This window comes from Nipponia nippon, unplaced genomic scaffold (assembly GCF_047370975.1).
Source record: "Nipponia nippon isolate SJK-2023a ecotype South Korea unplaced genomic scaffold, ASM4737097v1 scaffold_5, whole genome shotgun sequence".
Taxonomy (NCBI): domain Eukaryota; kingdom Metazoa; phylum Chordata; class Aves; order Pelecaniformes; family Threskiornithidae; genus Nipponia; species Nipponia nippon.
Window position 1 is genome coordinate 79,169,060 of NW_028262369.1, and position 22,034 is coordinate 79,191,093.

Genomic DNA, 22,034 nt, shown 5'->3' on the forward strand with positions numbered 1-22,034 from the left:
GCAAGCATACGCATTAAAGTACTGTGGAGGTAGCGGAAGAATCATGTTGCAGGGCCAAGGGAGTCAAACAGCTTCGCCACCTTAGAACTGCCAAACTTCAGTCTCGTTAGCTGGGGATGCCAAAGCGGCTGAATAGAGCAAAGCAGATGATGAACCCATCTGCTAATTCACCAGATATTACCATGGCTGTTTTAAGAGTAAGTCTTTGGAGTCAAATGAAGTAGTGTGGACATGAGCTTGATGAAGTTGCTTCGCAAATGATGAATAGAAGTAATATTTTTGTTGTGTTTATTTTTTCCAATTATTTTTTAAAAATCTGCTTTTACAGCACAATATTCTTCCTTTTGACAAATGAGCCTGTTCACTGGTATTGTGTTTTCAGATAATACCATTTTCATTTCTAGAAAGAAGTGAAGAAGAAAACTGTACAGGACACCTTCAGTTTTTCATTTGACTTTGTTCTTAATTTTTTTTATTATTCGACATGGATACAAAAAAATAGTATCTTGATTAGCAGCTTTGCTGGCAATCCCACAAAACTGTAAATAATACTTTAATCTAAAAGAATGCACTCCTACAGACACTATAGATAAAACAATATATACAATTTAGACAAATAAATACATAAGTACAGCCAGTCATATATAATGATACACCTAAAGTTCGGTTACTGTTGACAAGCTTGTCTAGTTAATTACACTCTTCATTTACAAATTGCCATTGCCATCTACATTATAAAGACAGAAAAAATCCCAATAAGGAATTGAAATTGATACTTAACATTATTATTAGGAAAGACGGAAAATGAACCTTGAGACTTCTGTTTAAATACTTCATGGTTTTAGCAAAAAAAAAATGCCTTTGTGAAAAACTCCTCCTAAAGAGAGGCATTTCCCCTCTAGCTTCTTTGCTCAATGTGTTTTGTTCATGTATGTTTTGGAATCAAAATGTGATTATAGTCACACTTTTGAAGTGCCTAGAAGCCAGCACGTCTTAACCAAGTTGTCATTTGTCCCATGCCTAGTGAAACAAAATGACCTTTAAGTAACATGAGTATTTCTTTTGATTAAAGGAAGCCCAATGCAAACACTTGTTTGTTAACAGTACTCCATGTGGCACGAATACTACTGGGTGGAAGGGACAGTAACCTGTCCCTATAAGTAGATGTATCGCTCTCTTTCTAGCTCCAAGTTGCAATACTGCCATTTCTGAGCAAAGAGAAAATAATACATCTGTTACCTAAGTGTAACAAGCTAGTGAAGTCTAGTATCAGAAAATTAATAGAAATAGAAAATTAGGCTTTTGTTGTGTTCTTTTAAATTCACTTGACAATAAAAAAAAAAATAATCTTGTACATTCAAAAGTTAGGGCACACATGCTTAAGGCTCTTGAAACACTGGACAAATATAATGCTTAACTCAGCTCCATGCATAACAGAATACTACGTAGCAAGCAGACTCTACACGTATATACAGCTGAATACAGAAGAAAATGCCTTAGAAATATGTACATCAGTTCCAAGATGAACATTTACATTTCTGTTGAAGATCTATCTATTTATAAATGGCAGGAAATATATTTTTTTTCAGATACTATTTTCAAGGTGTACCTTCCAATCACTAATGCAGTCTACTTGTACTAGGAGAAATTCAAGGCTACCATGCTACTCGAGCCCTGAGGTATCTGGATTGGGAGCCCTGCTGTCCTCTTGGTTACTAACCAAAGGCCACAGAAGTGTCAGCAGGAGAAGTAAGGCCACCAGATCCATTCAGTTGTGGATTCAGAAACCCCGAATTACTGCACGGCGCGGAGGGATAGCAGCCTGTGGGTTGAAATTATTACAAAGTGTGTTCCCGGTAGGATGGCATCCATGCTGTCTGATTTACTCAAGGGCTGGGGATGAATTCCACCCTTGTTTCCCTTCCTAAACTGCATATTCTGGGGCTTGGGTAAGGAAAGCTGGACTTCACCCAATCAATGTGTGTGTGTTGTATATTCACCTATGCAATTAGTTGGACCTTGTTTAGCTAGAGTTCTGAGTCTGACAGGAAGCAAGAGCAACTTTAACAAGGACTAGGTCAACTAAGGAAGGATAAATCTTAATTATGCTGCAAGAGATTCAGTATTTTTATATAAAATTACCAATTTTCATTTATGAAGGATGCAGAAGCTCCTGTTGATTAGTAGTAACTCCTGGGCTATCTGTTGTGTAGCTTTACCTTTAGATCTGAAGTAGATTTGAGACACCTACTACTGCTTGTGGCTTGAAGGCCAAGTACGCTTTGCCTTATTTACAAGTAGTTCCTTTCAAAATGATAGTGTTGCATCTGTGAATAAGATTAACAATTTGTCATGAAACTGCAACCCTTTTGGGGTAGCATCTTCATTCCTCTGTTATTGTTGTAAAGTGCTATGTACACCTATGGCAAAATCAGGTCAAGAGTTTTCCTTTAAATTCTTATTCAGGTAATTTCTGACAATTTTATAGACATTCTGAATAACGTACAGACTTAACAGTTTTTCATACGTTACACGTAACGCCAGCTGAAATGAATGAGACTTTTGTGTGTGCTGTGGATGGTGTGAGTAATCTACAGCTAATAATATAATTGGTGAGTTTTGTATCTTTGTAACTTGTCTGTGAATTCTTCATTCCAAGTTATTAGCTGAGCAATGTCATGTTTTAGCTCTTTGTTAGAAGGTGGTGCTGAATAGAGATGGCTTGAATTTATTGAAGAATTTTCCAGGAAATAATTTTCATGACATTTCATTAACATTCATATTCAAAACACATAAGCACATTATGAAACTTGAATAAAATCATCTGTATTTGATTTCTGTCGCATGGTCTGGGGATCTCTTGAGCAGGACCTCAGTGAATATTGGCTCTGTGATGAGTAACCTGGGAGCTACAGATTTGTAACAGAGGCTAGAATTTGTTTTTCTTTAATAGGTGATTCTTGAAAGCCCTCTATTTTGCTGTGAAAGTTGTACGTAACTGTTATGTACCCTGTTGCCCAATCAACAGAAAATGGATTGCATTCTTTCATTGGACAAAATTCTACTTTTCTACACCATTAAAAATCTGGCAGAATCTCATTCATATATGTACTGTAGCAAAAGGTAGAGCTTACCCTTAAAAGGCTGCTTTAGTGTTACTTTTTTTTAGGTAAATAGTGTACTGACTAATGTTGAAGAAATATGCTACTTATTGATACTTTTCTCATTTAATATAATTATATATTGCTATGAAAGATGCTTAATGGAGAGATCCACTGATACTAATGAGAAATGTTGCACTTGCTTTGAAATTAAAAATTAAAAGATATTCATACGTTTATCACATATTTTTAAGATAGTTTGTCATACATCTCTCCTGTCTTATTTCACCTACAGATTCTACTTAATTTTAAAATTGTATTAGATCTTTTAGGGGCTACTTTAGGCAGTGGAAAGAAATGGGGTATCTTCCGAAATAATTTAAAGGAATACCATTTGGTGGATGAAAATGTACTTCAGTGTGTGGGCTTGTTTCGAAGGCCTATGAGACTTTGATGTTATTACTTGTCTAAATTCTGCTATTAAACCATCAGTAAGCTGTTTGGGAATTGCATACATTGTACGATAAAATATACACGTCAAGATAGGTGTATGAGGTCAGTGCAAATGTATACCGCTCAATTTATTAACAGAGCTCTAAATAAAGATGATTGTAGGGTGTTAAAAAAGGAATAGAAGTATATTTGTAATTCTTCATTTCTTAGGCCCTGAGTCTTATCTCAGAGGCTGAGGCATGAACTGTTAAGCAGCTCATGATAGTTTATTACTGTCCTTTTACATACAGATGCAGGAGCTGATATGTGTGATGGAGGATAATATACAAAATCTGAGATTTGACTCTAGAGCCTTTCGGTTGGTGTAATGTCCTTATGAAAACAGCCTGAAGTCTGTAAACCAGTAGTCAAAATAAGAATGAAAAATCAGTCATTAAAAATCCTCTCACAGTTAATATCCCACAGTTTAACCTGTAAATCAGCAGATCACTTTGTCAAAAAATAACGACACTAAACCAAAATTAAAAAAAGGTATTTACATCTGTAAAAATCTTAACATCTAAGATGTTTCTTGCTGGACATGTCATTCCAAATTCTGTGCATTTCTTCTGGTGTTATCTGGTGCACTGTGATCACCCTGCGGTACCTGCACAAACTGTAAGCCATTTTCCAGTGATTGAAGCCACTGTTTTGGAAGGGGTGAATGCCCAGCTTCCTAAGACAGAGTCCAACGTACACGTCTTCAAGATGAAGTAGTCTGGTATGAAGGGAGGTTTTGTAAATCAGTTCCGCTACGTCAGCTGAAAATATGTAGCCGGTGCCTGAACAGAAGGGTGGATAATTGCTGTCGGGATACAGATCTCTCGGCATGTACCACTTACTGCGAACATCTCGTATTGGTCCTCCGTTTATAACATAACCGGTGAAGTACCTTCTCCTTGGCTTGGTGTTAGGTTTGAGCAGCTTATAAATAAGATTATCCATATTTACAAAAATATCACTGTCTGTCTTCATAACGTACTTTGCTTTTGAACAAAATGTTGCTACCCACCTCATCCCCATCAATGTTTTCAGAGTGAGGTTATGATAAGAGTCGATAAAATCCTCCACAATAATGTCATGAAAAATTTGGCTTTCTTGCTCTACCATTTGATTTAACACAGGATCTGTGTTTTTTCCAAGAAGAAATAGCGTGGCGATTTTAATTCCTTTAAAGTTGTTTTCATCGCCCCACGTTTCTCGAATGGCTTGCCTTGCATCAAATTCTTTGTGAGTTGTGCTGATAAGAATGACCAAGAAAGGAACACTCTTCTCACATTTGTTGGGTTCATTGATAAGAAAGTCAAAGGAATGTGGATTTATAGGTCGAGTTCTTATGTTGCCAAAGGAAACATTTTTCCTGGCTATAGATATGCTACTGAGCTGTCTGTGGCCAGTGTAGGACGAAGTAGGGCGAGTTATACTTAAGTACCAAAGAGCGCTTGCCCAACAAACTACTGTCAAAACGTATAAGCATGAGACCTTTGAAGCCATTGTTCTTCTAGCTCTTCTATTCCGTATGACGAATAAGTAGCCTTCGTACCATGAGCGCACCTATGTCCCAGAGAGGCAGCATATTATTAATGAAACTTGAAAGTTCGATACAGAAAAGTAACTCTGTAATCATTCATGGATCTCAAATAGGAGCTATTAACCCTGATGATACTCAGCTTTTCTTCTTTTACTAGCAGCGGCTTCCATTTCTTGGAATTTTCTGTTATTTCTGAAAAATATGAAGAAAAATTTTCCATTGCTAGATCATAAAAGCCTAGGGCAAGAAAAATGAGCTTAAATAGGACTGGCCGTTAATAAGCTAAGTGTCTTAATGCATTTCTTGGATATCCTTTCTTTTTCTCATGAGGTACCACAATGCAAGATAGCATAGTAGAATATAGCAGTATAAATGAAGTAAAGGTTTTATCACTGATAATTTCTCATAGGTGATAATATATTTAAAAAGTTAAGCATGCATAGCATGTTGGCTATTTAGGTAATTTTAAAGGTATATGAAAATAATTTTCTGGTTTCTAGCATTTTCTTGCTTCCTAACATTTTTGCTGGACAATCTTTCAAAATATGCCATGGAACATTTTAAAATTATTTAAAGAATGAAAATGTACTTTATCTTAGGATTAATAGCATCGGTGGCAACCATGCACATGAATACCTACAGATCCCATTTAGTCTAAAGGTTTTTAATGTCTGCCCGGCTAACAAGAGCACGCTTTGGTAGAAACTGGACAGAATGGGACTGATTAGTAAAGGTACAGGAGAGAGATACAGATGCTGTCTTACCCATGTAAAGATCAGCGCCCGAGTAGAGTCCATAAAAGTCTAGAAATAAATCAACACAGTTCAGTTATTCTTATTGGCTTCCTTCTCCTCTCCCCACAAACCAGTCTTTACTTTTCATGAGCAAATATCATTTGTATACCATGTAAGATAAATCATGATGGGAGCCTAGTAACAGTGTCACTTTGCTGGCTGGCGTGCAGAGCACTTGCCCACCCAGCTGGGGTTCCTGCACCGGCAGCCCTTCCCCGCTGCTGCGCCAGTCCTGCCTCCGGCACCGGGGAGCTTTGAGGCTTCCCTGGATCTGGAGAATGTGCCAGCCCTGAAGCTTCCTCTGCTCTTAACATGTTTCCTGGGAACCAGTTCTGTTCATCATCATTTCATGGGAAGGAGACAAGCTGTGTTAAGCCTGCCGGATCAGTGCTGACTCCTCCAAGGCACACCAGTAGCTGGAGAGTGCCTGTAGGCTCCACATTCCTGAGTTTTGCCATTGCTTCAGAGCTAAAGGATAGTAGTAGCATGCAACAGATGAGCTTTACACAAGAGTCTTTGAAATATTTAATATTAACTTTGGATAGAACAAAACATATATGGATTCAGATAAAGAGATACAAGCCCTGTCTTAGAAATGTCCTTTCTGTTTCCATGCTGCTTTGACACGTTGCTTGGATTGCATCAAAATACGTTGTGCCTCCCCCACGTTGGATACGTATGGTCTCTTTTTCCTTTCTCCAAAAGCAGATGAGAGCGTGGCCCTGGATGTGACCCCGTGGCAGGGTCCCCTGCCAAGTGGTCTGTCGCTGAAGGTTTGTGCAGACAGGGCCCCCCTAGGCAGACTATCAGAGTTAGAGGACTGTTATCCTGTGTTACTATATCACGCTGAGGTGTAAAAACAGCAGGGAAACAACATTTGCTAAATATATACAGACTATAGTCTCCTTATAGATTCTTATAGCTAGTGCTGTCCCGCTAGTCTTCATTACATGCACTTTGAGCTATTTAATGACCAGAACCTGCATACCCCTCTCCCCTTCCACAAAATGAGAAAATGTGAATTTGTGGCCTGTTTCAGAGCTTTATCCCTTTCAATCCGTTTTGCCCCATAACTGGGGCAATTTAATGAGATAGACCATGACTGTGATCTCCTTTGCTGCTTGTCACAAGACTCGGAGTTTGTGATCTTTTCCCACCAAGCAGTAGCAGTAAATGTTTGGGAGCAGTATATTTAAGCGAGGCCATTAATTGCCCCATAGGGCTGCAGATCTTGGCACGCAAACGTACACCCCTGTAAATAAATACAGTTGTGATAAATATATACACAAATGCTACTGTAACGCCTGGAGAGGGGATCTGTCCTGCTGTAACAGCCCACGGAGGTCACTGGGACACAGTTCTGAGAAAGACAAAACACATCCCTGATCTAGTAGGTTGTTTTTTTTTCTGGCTTTGTTGTGAATCTCAAATAACTGGGGTTTCCAGTGGGGAAAAACACTAAGCGTGAAATGCCATAACATAATGAAAACGTAAGAGTGTAAGGTCTAGAAGACTGTGTTAATAAAGAAACATAGCAGTCATGGATTGGAGATGTAGAGTGAGAGCTATGTAGGTCAGTGTACTTAATGGACTCCAGCATTAAGGTCTCACATATACTTCTAATATTCTGCATATGATGAATTATTTTAGGAAACTATATATTGCATTCTCTAAACACAAATATTTTTCTACATCTTTTCTTTACTAAAGGCAGGTACACTAGTTACCATGAATACCATGCAGATATCCAAGGGAAAGGAAAACTGTAACCAGTGCTTCCTACAAACGGCAAAATTACATAAAATAGCCTTTCAGTCCAGCAATGTCATGGCTGTGATGTCCAATCTTGTGCACTCTGAAAGGATTAGAAGCAACAAAAGCCTTACACCATTTTGAAGAAAGATTCCAAGCTATTGTAGGGAATTTTTTGCTCAGTTATGAAATGTACAGATAACTGTTTGTCCAGGATGAATATTTCTTAGATTGGCCCTTGGATTGCTGTCTCTTGACATAAGTTAATCTTTTTCTGTTGTGTTTGGTTTGGGGGTTGTTTGTTTTGCCTTTTTAAAAGAAAAATAACAGTTTTGATGGTGTTCTTTGGTTTGGAGTGTTTTCCACCATCCCTGTGGTAATTTTTGAGCAAAGTGCCGGTGAAGTCATTAAGAGTGAACTGGCTGTAGTTTTCCTGACAAGTGAAATTTTAGATTTAATTATTTTTTAGGAAGATTGAGGAGAAAAACAAAAAGAGAGTCTCTGCTATTCTTGCTCTGCTGTGAGGTGAAGATGTGAAGATTAGAGTTCATGTTTCTGCTTTACCTGAGCTTTTTGCTATATATGGGGAACAGACTTGGAAGAAAATAGCACAGACTAAATTGGCAAATGTTGCAAATACAAAACAAAATTTGCTGAGGAGTCTTGGCCTGCTATTTTAGCTGAGATTATTGTCACCTTCAGGACTGATCTCTCTCGCTCTTTGTAGGGTCACAGAGGAGGGGGTTAGATAAATAGCTACGTGGGGGTTTTTTTTTGGCCATAGGGTAAATGCTCCTACAAATTATTTCTGGTAACATTGTTCCTGTACTGTAATTCCAATAATGTTTAGCTTGCACAAGCAAGAAAAATACATAGCTTGATTAGGCAGGCAAACATGGACTAAGTCGTGAAATACCTATTTTACGATGATTGAGCAGTCAAGAATTTCAGAGGTTGCCAAATTCTGTTATTAAAGACGATGCTAATTCATCAAGGACCTAAACGAGTGCCTAACTCAGACATTCCTAGAATTACTCTCTGTTGAAGGTATCTTGCAAAATTATTCACAGTATCAAAGTCTGTGACAGCAAACCTTTTCCATGCCATGTGGCGTGACCTGAAACCAAACTCTGCAGCCATGCAATATGTGGGACTTGTATATCAAGGATGTGAATTACAAGGAATGAAATCAGAGTGTAAAATTAAAGTGCTCAAATTATATTGCATTAAAACTTTTGTGTTAATTACTCATTTGGAAAGGAGGAGGAATAAAGTATGTGAAGTAAGGTTGCTACTTTAATCTAAATAACAACCGAAAGCACTTCAGTGCCTGCATGTTATTGTGGTTCCTTCAGCAGTTTGCCCAGAAGTTCTTCAGAACATTCTTAACCTAGTGAATAGTACATATATCAAAAGCTGCCCTAAATATTAAAATGTGTAGCAAATTCATTAATATATTGTGTTTCTAGTCCTGATACTGGATTCAGTGTATCGTCACTGTAAGGATGACCTTTTTTTTTTTTTTTAGTTTTGCCATGATGTTCTTGAATTTGGTGCTGAAATTTGAAGACCCTCTTACAGTAGGATATGGGTTGTCATAGGGAGAGTGGAAAGTTTTTATCAGCTTCGGATTTTGTCTGTTGGGATAGGGTATGTCACATTTGGGGACACTGGCACAGACAAAGGGAAGTGTTATCTCCTTTCCTCTGTTTTGTAGGGTGAAAGAAAGCTTTTTAGAAGGGTAGCAGCAATATTAAGCTCTTGGATCCTTCTTTTTAAAAATGTTTTAATTTAATCTGTCCCTTTTTCCAACCTGGCTGTCATATTATTAGTAACCAAAGGCTCAACTCTGCTAGGGTAAATGATTGTAAAAAGCAAATGTTCAGCATCGTGTTTCCATATTGTGACTCAAAGTTGTGCACTTAATTGCGCTATTCACAGCTCATGCTGTGCAAGCCAGAGAAGCCACCCAGTCAGAGCACAGAAGCGGTACTGTGTAACTTCCGTAAGCAATTGACCTGATGGAGACTGTGAGTATTCGCAACAAACCTTTTACGAGCTGACTGCACACCAAGAATAATCCTCCAGATAATGAGCACGTTTGAGAACCTTGCTAACTGTTCACGGGCAATTTTCAGGCAGACGTCAAATGAGTTCAGCAAATGTTACTCGCCAACTGCGATATTTTGCCAATATTTTGGAATGCTGTTGTCTCTGCTGAGAGGTTGTTGATCTTTTTTTTTCAAGAAAGCCCATCCTATGTAAGTGCAGTTGCATTAATGTAACTAGATCACGGTAGACGCACATGATAGAAACCACAGCTCTTGAAGCCTGGCGTGTTGCCAGAGCTGTAATCCATACCATGTTGCTATCTACTGCTGAGGCATAATGTAGGTGCTGAGTGGAGGCAGTCAGGATGCTAAGCGCCGGGGATGACCCCAGGTGAGAAGCCAAGGGAGGCTGCAGCTGCTCATCCTGACACCCAGGAGCCTGTTAGGCAGAGCACGACTGAGTCAAATTAACACTGTGCATCTCTGCCAAAATGTACCTATTCCTTTCCCTGAAAAAAAAAAAGAGGGAATGTAGCTGCTAAATTATTTAGTAAATGTAGCAAACTCTTCTCATTTTCCCTGAAGAGAGATTTTTGTGAGAGTTTTCTACGATCATGGCTTTCATCTGTATATAGACCAAGACACTGAAATGTCTTCACCATTTATGAAGTCCTTAAATTACCTAAGAAAAGTCTGTGATGATTACTGAGTCTTGTTGAGAAGATAATTATCCTGAACATTAAGAACACATCTACAAAGAAATCTGGGGATGCTGTTATGTTCTTGCCGTGTGTTTTCATAGTAATTTCTTGAGGAAATTCTGGACAGATGGCATAGGTGATTTAACAGGAGATTGCAAGCTCCTCTATGGCAACTTCATTTGAAGGTTTCTTCAGTATTCTAAATGCTTTTGCTGTGCCTGGGTGTAATGGACCTGAAACAAAATCAGTGCTGCAAAGGAAAACCTCTCTCTCTAGAATATATGCGGAAAGGGACTGTAATAGATGTAGGAGCCACAGTCTTGGGTTGAGGGGAGGAAAGTACAAGCATTTGTTTCAGGTCCGTGTTTTTTAGAAAAATCAGTTCTTCCACTTTGGGGGGTGGCAGCTGTCATATGTCAAGAGGCTTTCTTCCTTTCTCTTCCTTCAAAGGCAACAAGGACAAATATTTTCTGAAAATCAGGCTATCTTTTAAGATATGCTGTTTGTACATAGAGAATCATTCCTTGGTCACAGAAGTATTGATGATGGGCTTTACCCTAGGCAGTAACTGAATGTGAAAGCAAGTATTTGCACAAGTGATTCTTTCATACTAACAGTTCTCTTTTCACGAATGCTGATCTGCAGATGGTTTATGCTGTATTTCATCACTGAATTGAAGAATTGAAATGGAAATAAATTTTGGATTTATAAATTATTTTTCAATATTTACTACCTGCTCTTAACATGAATGAAAAGTAAGAGTGACTATGCATTAGGGAATTTTATGAAAGCTTCTAAGTCTTATATAGGGAAAATGCAAGTTTTAGAATTTGCAGTAAATGTGCCCGTGCTACCAAAACTTCCCTAACCTTTGAAGAGCTACTGTGGAGTCTTTTAAGACTTAAAAGTTACTCTACGTGAAAGCAAATCTGTGTATGAGTGACTTTTCTGTATTTTCCACTTTATATTTTTTCAATGAATGCATCTCTGTAAAAACAGGATATTCTGTTCTTTTTCAAGAACTGCTGAGACAGCCTACATAAAACAATTTAACTGCATTTTCATTGCTTTTTTTCTCATGCTTAAGAATGAATTATGCCCCTATTTTTTCTCAATGAAATAATTTGCAAGTTAAAAAGTGAGCAGTTTCCACCATGACTAAGCTGTGAAGCGCAGTTTTCAATTGCAGAAGATCAAACAGTTGAAAGAAATATTTAGGAATATTTGGATCACCACAAAGGTCAGGTTTACCATGACTGAGGAGACTGGGATAAGTTACTGGTTAGGAAACATGAACTTGGCATGAAGGACCATTCCTTGGCTGGCAACGTACAGAGGTGGGATCTCAGTGTTGGTTTGAGCAGACTTTCCCTCTGGCTTGGTTTGTATGTCAGGAGCTTTGTAGCTATAAATTCCCATCCAAGTTTTGCAGCTCAGGAAGTATTTTCTGCATAGAAAATCTTTCTTCCCTGCTTTCTCTGAACGGAGACTTGAGAGCTCCTAGGTTGGCCACATACTGTACAGCGATTTTCATACTCACAGAGCACTCCTCAGGGAGTCGGGCGATAGTAATCGGCTAGTCAGTCCACACAGTATGACTAGGGAGTAGCTGCCTTCTCTCATGGTGACTAGGAGCCTGGTCTGCAGCAGGTGTGGCGACATGGGGCTTCTGTAGCTGCATCTTGTTCCTGCTAAATCTGACTCTGAATAAAACTGGCCTCGAAGAACCCCCTGTGCTGGTGGTGGAGGACAAAGTCATGATAGATCAAGATTCAAACTTCTACCAACTGGACACTGTGCCTGTCTGGGTTTGGGTATTTCATAAGAGCAAAACATCCACAGTTGGTTTGCTAACCAGAAAAAAAGTATGATTTCCTAAAATGTGATATTCATAGGAAATTGAAGTGGTTTTTTTTATCCCATTTGGCATGTCTCAACATTACATTTTCAGTAGCCCTCTTACTGTTTTGGTCATTTTTTTAAAACAACTCTCTTGGGCATAGCTGTTGTATGTTTGTGGCAGCCTAGTCTTCTCTAAAGTGTCCAACAGTGGTATCACACAGCTGACTCCATGTGGAAGGAGAGGAAAGGACAGACCAGACCCTGAGGACTGTCTGTAGGATGGGTGGGTTTCTAAAGTTTTAGCAAACTGGCCATGCTTGGTCAGATATTAATCTAGAATGGTTAATAGCTAGATTTTACTCATCTCAAAATAATATTAGAACTTGTGACATGCCAGTCAGCAGTTCTGTCTTGTTATATTGCTGTTGCAAGTGATTTACCTGAAGACAGTGCATGCTGCTGTTAATGGGATTTTTGCTGCTGACTTTAGTAGTAGCCATTTTAAGCACATATTCTTTGAGCTAACTAAAGGGGGAGAGAAAAGAAATGAAGAACATAAACTCAAAGAGCAGAATAATTTTAAGCAGAAATCTTTTTCTTTTCCTTTTCTTTTCTTTTTTTTTTTTTCTTTTAAAGTTGCCCAGGAGATGTCAAGTGTCAGATCTGTGCATTTTTTCCATAAATGCTTTTGATTCTATTTTAAAAAACACTGTGACTTCATGTTGTGATAGGTCATTTGTGATTACATCCATCATGTCCTGTTACAGCAGTAACATATAAATTGCATCTCAGTATGGTTATAAACTGATGCAAATAACATATTTCACTTTGGGTTACCATAGCCACAACCATTATTTTCTTTAGCTATTGTGCTGTGCTCTATTGTGAAATCTCACAGCAAGGTTCCTTAGCTCATGTCACCACCAAATTGGTCACAATATTTTGCATCTAATGAAAGTTTAGGACACAAAAAAGAGGCTTTGAGTTGTTAAAAAAATTTTTCCAGAGGAAAACCTTTAGAACTGCTTTAACAAAGTCTTTATTACTTGTGAAACAATTTTACATAATTTATTATCAGAGTCAATAGGTTAAATTACCTTCAAGTAATAGTGTTTGAAATCAAATATACTGCTGTTCTTGCCTTAACCTTCTTAAAATTTACTATTTCCTTTGTATTCACAGCGATGCCTGTGAAATGGTGGTCTGGGTTATGACACCAAGAATAGATGACAGTGGCCTTGATTGTATAGATGCCTAGCCTAGCGGCACTGCCATTCTCAATTAATCTTTGTCACAAAAAGGAGGAGTGACAATTCTGTGAAGACTGGAACACCTGAAATCACACTTACAGTGTCTGTGGTGATGATAACTCATTGAACTGGATAACGAATCTACTTCCCATAATTCACATGCCTTCAGGGGCATTGGAGGAAAAGCACAAACAATTAAAACTTTTGGATTTACTAGGAAAAGTTCTAAAACAGTTTTGAAGCTGCCCATTAAGGTATCTGTCATGGTGCTTGGGGAACTTTGCTTTTAACCTCATCAAAACTGGGGGCACTTCAGGCTGGAAACATTGATTACTGCTATGTACAAGTAAATTTTTATAACCCCAGAGCACAGCTCTTATTGATAGAAAGTTACTGGAGGGATTCTTCCATATCTCAGGTGTATCTGTATGATATCTGTACTTATTGTAATTGTTATATATCTTTTACTTGTGAATGATGGACAGAGATTTTTTAAAAAGCTAAAAAACTAGCTAGAATTCACATTATTTTCTCGTTTCCTCCACAGCAATGAGGCTAGAAAATTTTGTAAACGTGAGTTTAGGTGATCATATAGTAGCATAGCTCCAACTTTTTGTACTTAAGAAGAAACATTAGATATTATCAGATGTCCAAGGAAATTGTTGGATGCTGTGACACTGTGGCTAGATGGGCATTTTTTTTTCTTTTCCCTGGAAATATTCCCTATGTTGAAGAGGTCCCAGAGCCTTGCTCTGTCTGTTCAGGAGCAGGTTGCAGTTCAGGTTTTTTTTTTCATGTTTGCATTACAGTAATTAATGTGAAGCTATGTTGTGAAGCATTTGTCACCGTGAGCTATTTATAAGCCAAGCTTCAAGTTTCTAATTCCCTTTGTGAAGTAGTTGTGATACATTTAACGCAAGCTGTTGCTTTCAAAATTGCACCTGTCTCACAGAACTGTAACATTAAAAAAAAACCCCAAACAAACAAATGACTTTTGTCTTCAACCTGGAAAATATTGCTCATGCTTTAGCTAGGTGACTTATTCTCATATATGTGAAAAACGTTTCCTAGACGTACACTTTTTTTCTTTTTTCTTTGGTAATTGGTTAGCCATGATTGAGATTCCCTAGTTTATAGGAACTTTTCTGGGCATGGTTTTCTGATAGCATCGCCTTAAATCTGGCAGAGACAAATAACTGCAGCTCTAATACAGGCGGGCGGTGTGGAATCCCTCTGCTTCGGCTGGGGCAGGGATTCCTGGGGTGCTTCCCTGGCGCCTCTCCAGCTGCGGCACTCAGGGCCTGCAGTGCCGGCTGGGCTTTCCAAACAAGTTACCTTACAGAGAAGGGACAGTCCTCTTGGAAAAGAGGGATTTGCCTCCTCTTTGCACTGAAAGGAGCTAGAATGACATTTTATTGGCTTGGCCCGTTTGCCTTAAATACGTGGAGTAGCGCTTTCCCGCTAAGGAGCCAGCGTAACCATCAACTGGTGTACACGCTCACGGGCCCGCTGCCCTGAGCGCAGCTTAGTCCAGCTGAGGGCTAGCACTTCTGGCTGCTAACTATATGGGATCGCCTTTACGACAAAGACTGGAAACGTGTTTCTTTTCACTTTGTCATAACTAAATGGTCGATGGGGTTTTGCTCAAACTTAAATGAAAACCTACTTTTACTGGGGATTGAACAAGAAAAATTTCAGCTGCAGAAGAAGGGATTTTTTGCAAAGTTATTAACATTTGAGAGCAAGGTAGTGTCAGGCTCTTTCAACTAGCACGTATGGAGCATTTCACAGACATGAACACAGCCAATTTGTCAGCATTTAGTTTTCTGAATCTTGCGGTTGAAAGGACCATTGCACAACATTACACTTACACATTCATAGAACATACACTCAACGCAAGAGGCCATATCTCTTGTGGCAAGGATTTAAAAATGGGCTCATAATAGCTGGAGTTTTTTGGATGAATCAAATAAAGGAGTGCATGCTGTAGTAAACTGGTAAATATATATCCTTGTGAATCCACAGGAGTAAATTTGTCCTCATTCTTTTACGTTATTTCAAAAGTACAGCAAATTGTGTCCTCAGCTGAGACGTGAGTTTGAAAAATACTGTTTGGGATCATAAATGGGTTCCTGCCTCCTTAGCTAAACTGTAAACCTATTCTGGGTTATCAGCTATGCCTACTTAGTACACCCTCTTCCACAAAAGAATGTTTCTTTGTTTTTCCACTTTATTCCTTTTATGAAAATTGTCAACATTGTCTGTTAGTCTCAGTGAAAGAAACCTGGGTGTCTCTGGAGAAAGCAGCCAGTTAACAGCTTATCCATTTGTGCTCAGATCAGAGTTTAACTTGAGCCCTGCGAGAGTTGTTGTAGGCAAAAATTGAGGAAGTTTTCTCACAAACTTATTGATGAACAGTTCGTGAGAATTTCTCAGCTAATAACTCTTATCTCCCAGCTGGGCAGAATATGGCTGATAATCTTGGGTATCTATCTAATAAAGCTTCAGGAAGAACTGCATTCTGGTAAAGAGTAAATCCAAATTCCTGTGTCAACTGACTTTTATCACTTATGTCATTAGAGATGTCCTTCATGTGTACTTTTAAAGTTTTCACTAGGGAACATAAATTTCAAATCCTGAAGAACTGTGTGAGTAGTCAGGAATACTAACTCTGATTTCTTATATCTTTTGTCTCTGAGCCTTCCTAATTAGGCGTATTTGCAGTGACTGGGAACTAGGAAAATAGCTAAGCAAACTTCTTCCTAATGTGTGTGCATGTGTGTTTGTCTGTCTTTCCCTAAACATAACAGGGCCCATTTCTGCGGGCTCATTATTCTGCCAGCACATTTTGCTTTCTCTTTTTCCTATTGTGACTAGGGAAGCGTAACCATCGCAATTGCGACTTCTCAGAATAATTGGAGACTCTCCAGTTGGCTTCTCCACCTGCAATTGCGTGGTCCCTAGTGGGTTGATGTAGGTGTAAATGTAGACTCATTGTCTGTATTGAAGGATTTATCCAAACATAGGCAAAGCAGTGTCGTGTAAAGGATGGCCTCTGGCATATTCAGAGTTGAAAAGCAGGGAAAGCAGTCTTCCTCCTCCCCCCAGCTTGACTTTTACTGAAACTCTGCTGTGGCACAGGTAAAACATGGGATGACAGTGCCGCCCCAGAGAAGATTATGCAGCAACTTGTACACAGCGTTGCTCAGTGCTTTCTGTTGCTCTGCTTTGGTGCGTTGTGCCAGTAGCATCACTGATGCCGAGGGTGGCTGTCTGCCTTGATTCTGATGCAGCTCAACAGACAAAATTCTCTTTTTATCACTCGCTTTTCTTTGGGTTGTGTTGGCTTCTGCTTGGATAGGAATATAATGCACTACTGATAGAAATCAACTTTGTGAAGCAATAAACATTAAATATGTTCTGTCACTGTGGCCAAGGGGAATCGCATCATACCTGAGTTATCCATGTTTTCGAGTCCAAGCCTTAAGGAGAGAAAGAGGGTACATGAATATACAGTGTAAAAATGTAGATTGCTTCTCTTAGCTCTCCATCTGTGGACCTTTAAGAGCTTTATAAACACAAGCTCACTGAGCAGCTCTATACCCCCAGGAGGCAGGTAATACGATCATAAAATCTGCGAAGCAAGTTAAGGGTCCAAATCTTGATACATACCTCAGGGTTGTAAGAATTAAATAGAGCAGTTTCACAAAGAGATGTTCTTCTGGGAGACTCTTTTTCTTATAGAAGCAACGTAAGATCAAACCCTCCTTTTGATCATTTTCCAGACTTCGGGGGTGCTTAGTCTTTGAGTAGAATCAGAAGAGATTGCTATATAAATAACACGAACTCGGACCTTTCCTGGAGGAAGGTGTTTGGCTCGTAGCATGGCTGGAAACAATGGGGATTCTCCTGAGCATGTTTAAACTCTGTGCAGGTCTCCCTCAACATCCTAAACCCTTCTCTTGCTTTCAGTGGTCTCCTTTCAGCATTATTTTAATCTGAAAGGTCTCTTGAACAAAAGAGATTTTAAAGCAGTCTGAGATCTGTAGTTCCATTTACTTCCCAGCTATTCCGATATCAAAGGCAGCACGGAGCAAAAATGATATGAAAAGCAGTAAAGCAGCTGTCGGGCCAACTGTTGTGGGATCACACAGGCCATGGGGGGAACGCCGCTTTGCTGTGTGACCGAATGCTTGACGTGGGAGCCCGTTAGATGACACAGCCAGTGTCTCCTCTGGCGCTTCCTATCCAGCGAGGAAGAAGGTGTGCTCTGACTCACTCTCCTCATATGGAAAAACCCAGGAAACATGAGGGCTGATGCAAACAGCAGTAAGGCTTTGTCCTGCTGCTTGGGAGAAAACAATTGATTTCCTGGCGCTCTCATTCAAAGCAGGGTGAGAGCTGCTGGGAGGCAGGGGGTGTCTGGCTAAAGCCTGCTGGGTACACAAAGGAGGACAGGCAGCCCTGCCCGGGGTATGCAGGCTGAAGCCTCCCCATGCTGTGTGGTTCAAGGTGAGCGGGAGACAAACAATCTAAATGCACAGAATTTCAAATTATTCTCTAAAAGCTCTTCTTGCTACTGCTGCAATGAAGAATAATGCTCCGTAGCAAAGGGATGCAAATAATTTCTTGATAGTTTCTTTTGGCTATGTGGTAACAACTTAACTAAGAGCTGCCCAATACTTTTAAAGAGATCTTCAATGTTTTATTATTCTTTCATACTCTTAAGAAAAGCTCTCTCTTTCTCTGTCCTTTTCTTTGAACAAATTAGTTTGCCAGACTGTATAGCTCAGAGTGCACGTACTTTGCAAAGATGCTGCCATCTGCCATTTAGTTTCCTTTCTAAACTGTGATCTTAGACATATATTTCAGCGAAAAGGAAGCCAAGTGGTTGAGTTTATTTTCTCTTTGTGTGAACAACAATGGGAATAATTCCAGAGCCAGGCAGCAAGGCTGCCTGAAATGCCAACTGCAAATCACCTTTTCCGTGAGGCATTAATTCATTCTGTGAAAAATATGCACAAACTGGGGAAAAGACCTCCACTTCAATTCTTCCCCCTGTCCACCACCAATTAAACTCCAAATAGGAAGTTTTTGAGATGAGTTATGTTGATTTTTTTTTTTTTTTTTAAATTTTCCTAACCCCTATTCCTGATCATCTCCCCTCCCTCTCAACCCCTTGCCACACATGCCTCCTGCAGAAGACAGGGGAGTGGTGGAGGGTGCTGCCGGGCGCATGGCAGGGCCAAGGCTGTGTGTCCTCGGGCCAGCCCAGGCTGCCCCCAAGGCAGCCCCTGGCCTCGGGGCACAGCCCTCCCTGCAAGCAGGAACCCCTTAGTGGCTGAGAGGGATTAACCATCCCTACCTGTGGGCAGGGGGAGCGGGAGGAGGAGAAAGGGGGTCACTTTGCCCCTTCTTGGCTATTTGTGCCTTGTTTTTTGAGATGGGTGCTTCAGTAGCTGAGAAATACTACATGAGAACAAGACGGAAAACATTTTTTTGTATCTGCACCTGGGAATGAGAGCCCCAGTGTGTGTGTAAGCCAGCACTGCCACAAAAATATCCATGCATTCATTAATACTTTATGATTATTTGTAGTCAGATCAGTTTCCCAGTCAGATTTGCCTCATGGTCATGCAAAAGCCTGGATCAGCACAGCTAAGGGGCATCATCAGCCTGAATCGAGAGGCTGGGGCAAAACAGAGCAGACTCATTTTTTGTGGCCGCACTCCTGCCCTAAATGTTCTTCAGAGAGCTGAGGGCTCCCTTTTTTCCTCCGGAGACTGTAGCAGTAGCCCCAAGGTTTCTTTCTACCAGAATAAGACCAAGCAAACAGCTCCTTTCTTCCTCTTGCATCAATTGCAAACAAGTAATAAAATAAAAAGCCTTTGCTTGCCTATTAAATATTTAGGTTTAAATTTCAGTGATGACTGGAATGTTTTGGAAATCAATTCAGCACTTCTTGAGAATTAAAAAAATAAGTCTTCCTTTTTCCATTTTTTTCATTTGTTTTCACAATACCTAATGATTCTTTGTGTCCTTTGACCTCTCCTGAGATCACTTTGAACTTAAACTGGAAACTTAATTGGATTTTAGCAGGAAACTTGTTCATGCATATAGCAGCTTTAAAGGGCATAAATAGTATAGTGTTTGAGAATGTGCTGCTATTTCAAAGATTGATGTGATTTTCTGATTTTGACGTAAAATGAAAACATAGTGAGGGGCTGTCACAAGCCTCTGAATCAGCCAGATTCTTTTTAGAAGCTGAAGACAGCTCTTGGCTCAGGTAGGCTATTCTCCCACACGTGCCTTTGCCAAAACAGAGTGTGTGTGTCAGGGCTTTTTTTGCTGCTGTTTTTTTCTCCAGATGGTGTAACGAGGGATAGACTGCTCATTGCTTGCCAATGGTTGTATAATATCATGGCAAAATGCAATCCCAAGCTGCCGTTTTGAAGGTAGCATATCAATCACTTACTCATCAGGTTCCTACACTTCTTGCGTGTAGGGTCAAACCTCTGTCATCAGGCCAAACCTATTAACGAGTTTCATCCAAATGTTTTGAGAGTGATGAAATTTGGTATGTTTCCACTCCAAATGTTGGTTAAAGTGCCCACCGTTAGGATGGTAAGAGCCAATATGCAGCTGATCCTTTTTTTTCTTCTGTACTTCAAACCTAAGTCGCTAAATCCCTCAGGTCAGCTAAAAGTAATAATACTTTGGGTTTGCCTGTGGTTTTTTGCTATAGTACATCTAAAGTAAAAGTAAGAAGTATGTGGTGTCACAAATTATTTACTTCCATGGTTGTGATTAAGTCATTTATCAGCTTTTGAAACACACTGTGAGTTTGGGATTTCCCAGGAAACTTTTAAAAATAAGTTCTTGTATCTAAATGAAGTTATAATAATAAACAGAGGTAAAAATGAGATAGGGTAGCTTTCCAACTGAAGGGTGTGTAGTTTTTCACCGGATTCATATCTGAGTCTTACTCCTGTTGACACTTGTCTTCAAAATAAACCTGATATGAATTGCACCTTCACTAGGTAACAAAATGGCAGAATGATCCACCTTCTGGCTCTTGGGTGTTTGAAAGTGATTAAAAACATCTAGGAAGAAAGTTACCCCCTGAGAGTAGCATGTACACACAATTTAGTCACTGTAATCTAGAAAGCTTCCAATATAGAAAGGTTTAGGGACAAAAACAGTTGGGGGAAGTCAATCATCTCCATCATTTTTCAGTTTTAACTTCTTTATTTGTCATAAACACTTTTTGTTATAGACACTGTGTTCATTCAATCTCACAGCAATCCAAGAGAGCCAAAGTGGTGGTGCCTTAAAATTAGTGCACTGACATTTATGATAATAAAAGCAATTTTAATATGATGATACACTGCCTTTTTAACATACTACTACAAATAGTCTCTGTCATGTAGCAGGAGAGAGAAGGATATTCAGTATTACATAATTATTATATAATTTTTATTATATAATATTTTTAAATACCTCAGATTGACAGCTTGTATGAAAAACACATGTAAGAAGATTTCTTTGCCATGAGCTATAAAACATAGCAGAAATCCTCCAAAAGACAAGAACTGTTTTTAACAGTGATCTGACAAGCTAAATAAGAGTAGGCTTGCTAATTTAGGCTGTCTGGAAGGAGTGTAGATGCAATTTCCAGCATCTTAGTGATATGACATCAGACAAAATCCACGAACATTCCTTAGGTGCCCTATACGCTGTATTTGGACCACCAAAAGGATTTTCTGCCTCAAGCAATAGCAAATTATTGTCCTGGCTGGCAGGAAACAACCTGTGAATTATAGCTATATCTGGCACATATGGAAGAAAAGCCATCAGATGGTATCATAGATGAAAAATGGTTTTTCGCTTGCCTTGGTCAAGTAACTAAAAGTTTAGACGTATCATCTTTTAATTTGAGGAATGATGAGATCAGCAGTGACAAGAACAAAACTGCAAGTTTCTAAAGTAGATATATTGAATTGAGAGGTAGGTAATTTGTCAGACACCCCTGTGGATAAAGTAAAATGGAAGACAAAAAAGTTTGTTTTGTATCACAAAGCCAGAGACTGCAGCACAAGATTACATATTCTAAGGCATCTACTTCTCTCTGTTGTACACCTCTGGAGACACAGAAGAGGGTCTTAAATTTCAGCATGCTCCAGCATCTCGAGTTCTGGAGGAGAGAGGGAGACTGCAGAGAGTTGTCTTTATACAGCTGACATCCGTAGCCTCGCCATCCGTAAATTAGGCTCCTGTCAAATAACAGTGCCCCTAGGCATCTGCCCTTTTAAAAACTGCCCTTCAGAGGGAATGGGCAATCTTCTGTAGGACAGATTATGCATTTTACAGTTCTCATAAGAACCAGTCTGAAAAATAGGTGCCAAAACAATTAAATCATCTCTGTTGGTGGATCTCCTTTAAGTCTCTGAAAACCTCCTGAGAGAAGTGGAGTTACTTATGCAGTATTTTTCAGATGTTGTTTAGCTGTAACTTTACCTG

The 22,034-nt window shown here is 39.4% G+C and overlaps 1 protein-coding gene across 2 annotated transcripts in view; it reads right to left on the reverse strand.

Moving 5' to 3' along the window:
• Positions 1-450: 450 nt before the first annotated feature.
• The window catches only part of B3GALT1 (beta-1,3-galactosyltransferase 1), a 217,360-nt gene continuing 195,776 nt past the window's right edge, over positions 451-22,034 (reverse strand). For both annotated transcript variants that reach the window (XM_087734171.1, XM_087734170.1), the window contains 2 exons: positions 5,889-5,927; positions 451-5,316 (listed from right to left, as the gene is read on the reverse strand). In XM_087734171.1, coding sequence (XP_087590297.1) covers positions 4,107-5,087 — 981 coding nt within the window. In that variant the 5' untranslated portion in view covers positions 5,088-5,316; positions 5,889-5,927 and the 3' untranslated portion in view covers positions 451-4,106. The remainder of the gene's footprint in view (positions 5,317-5,888; positions 5,928-22,034) is intronic.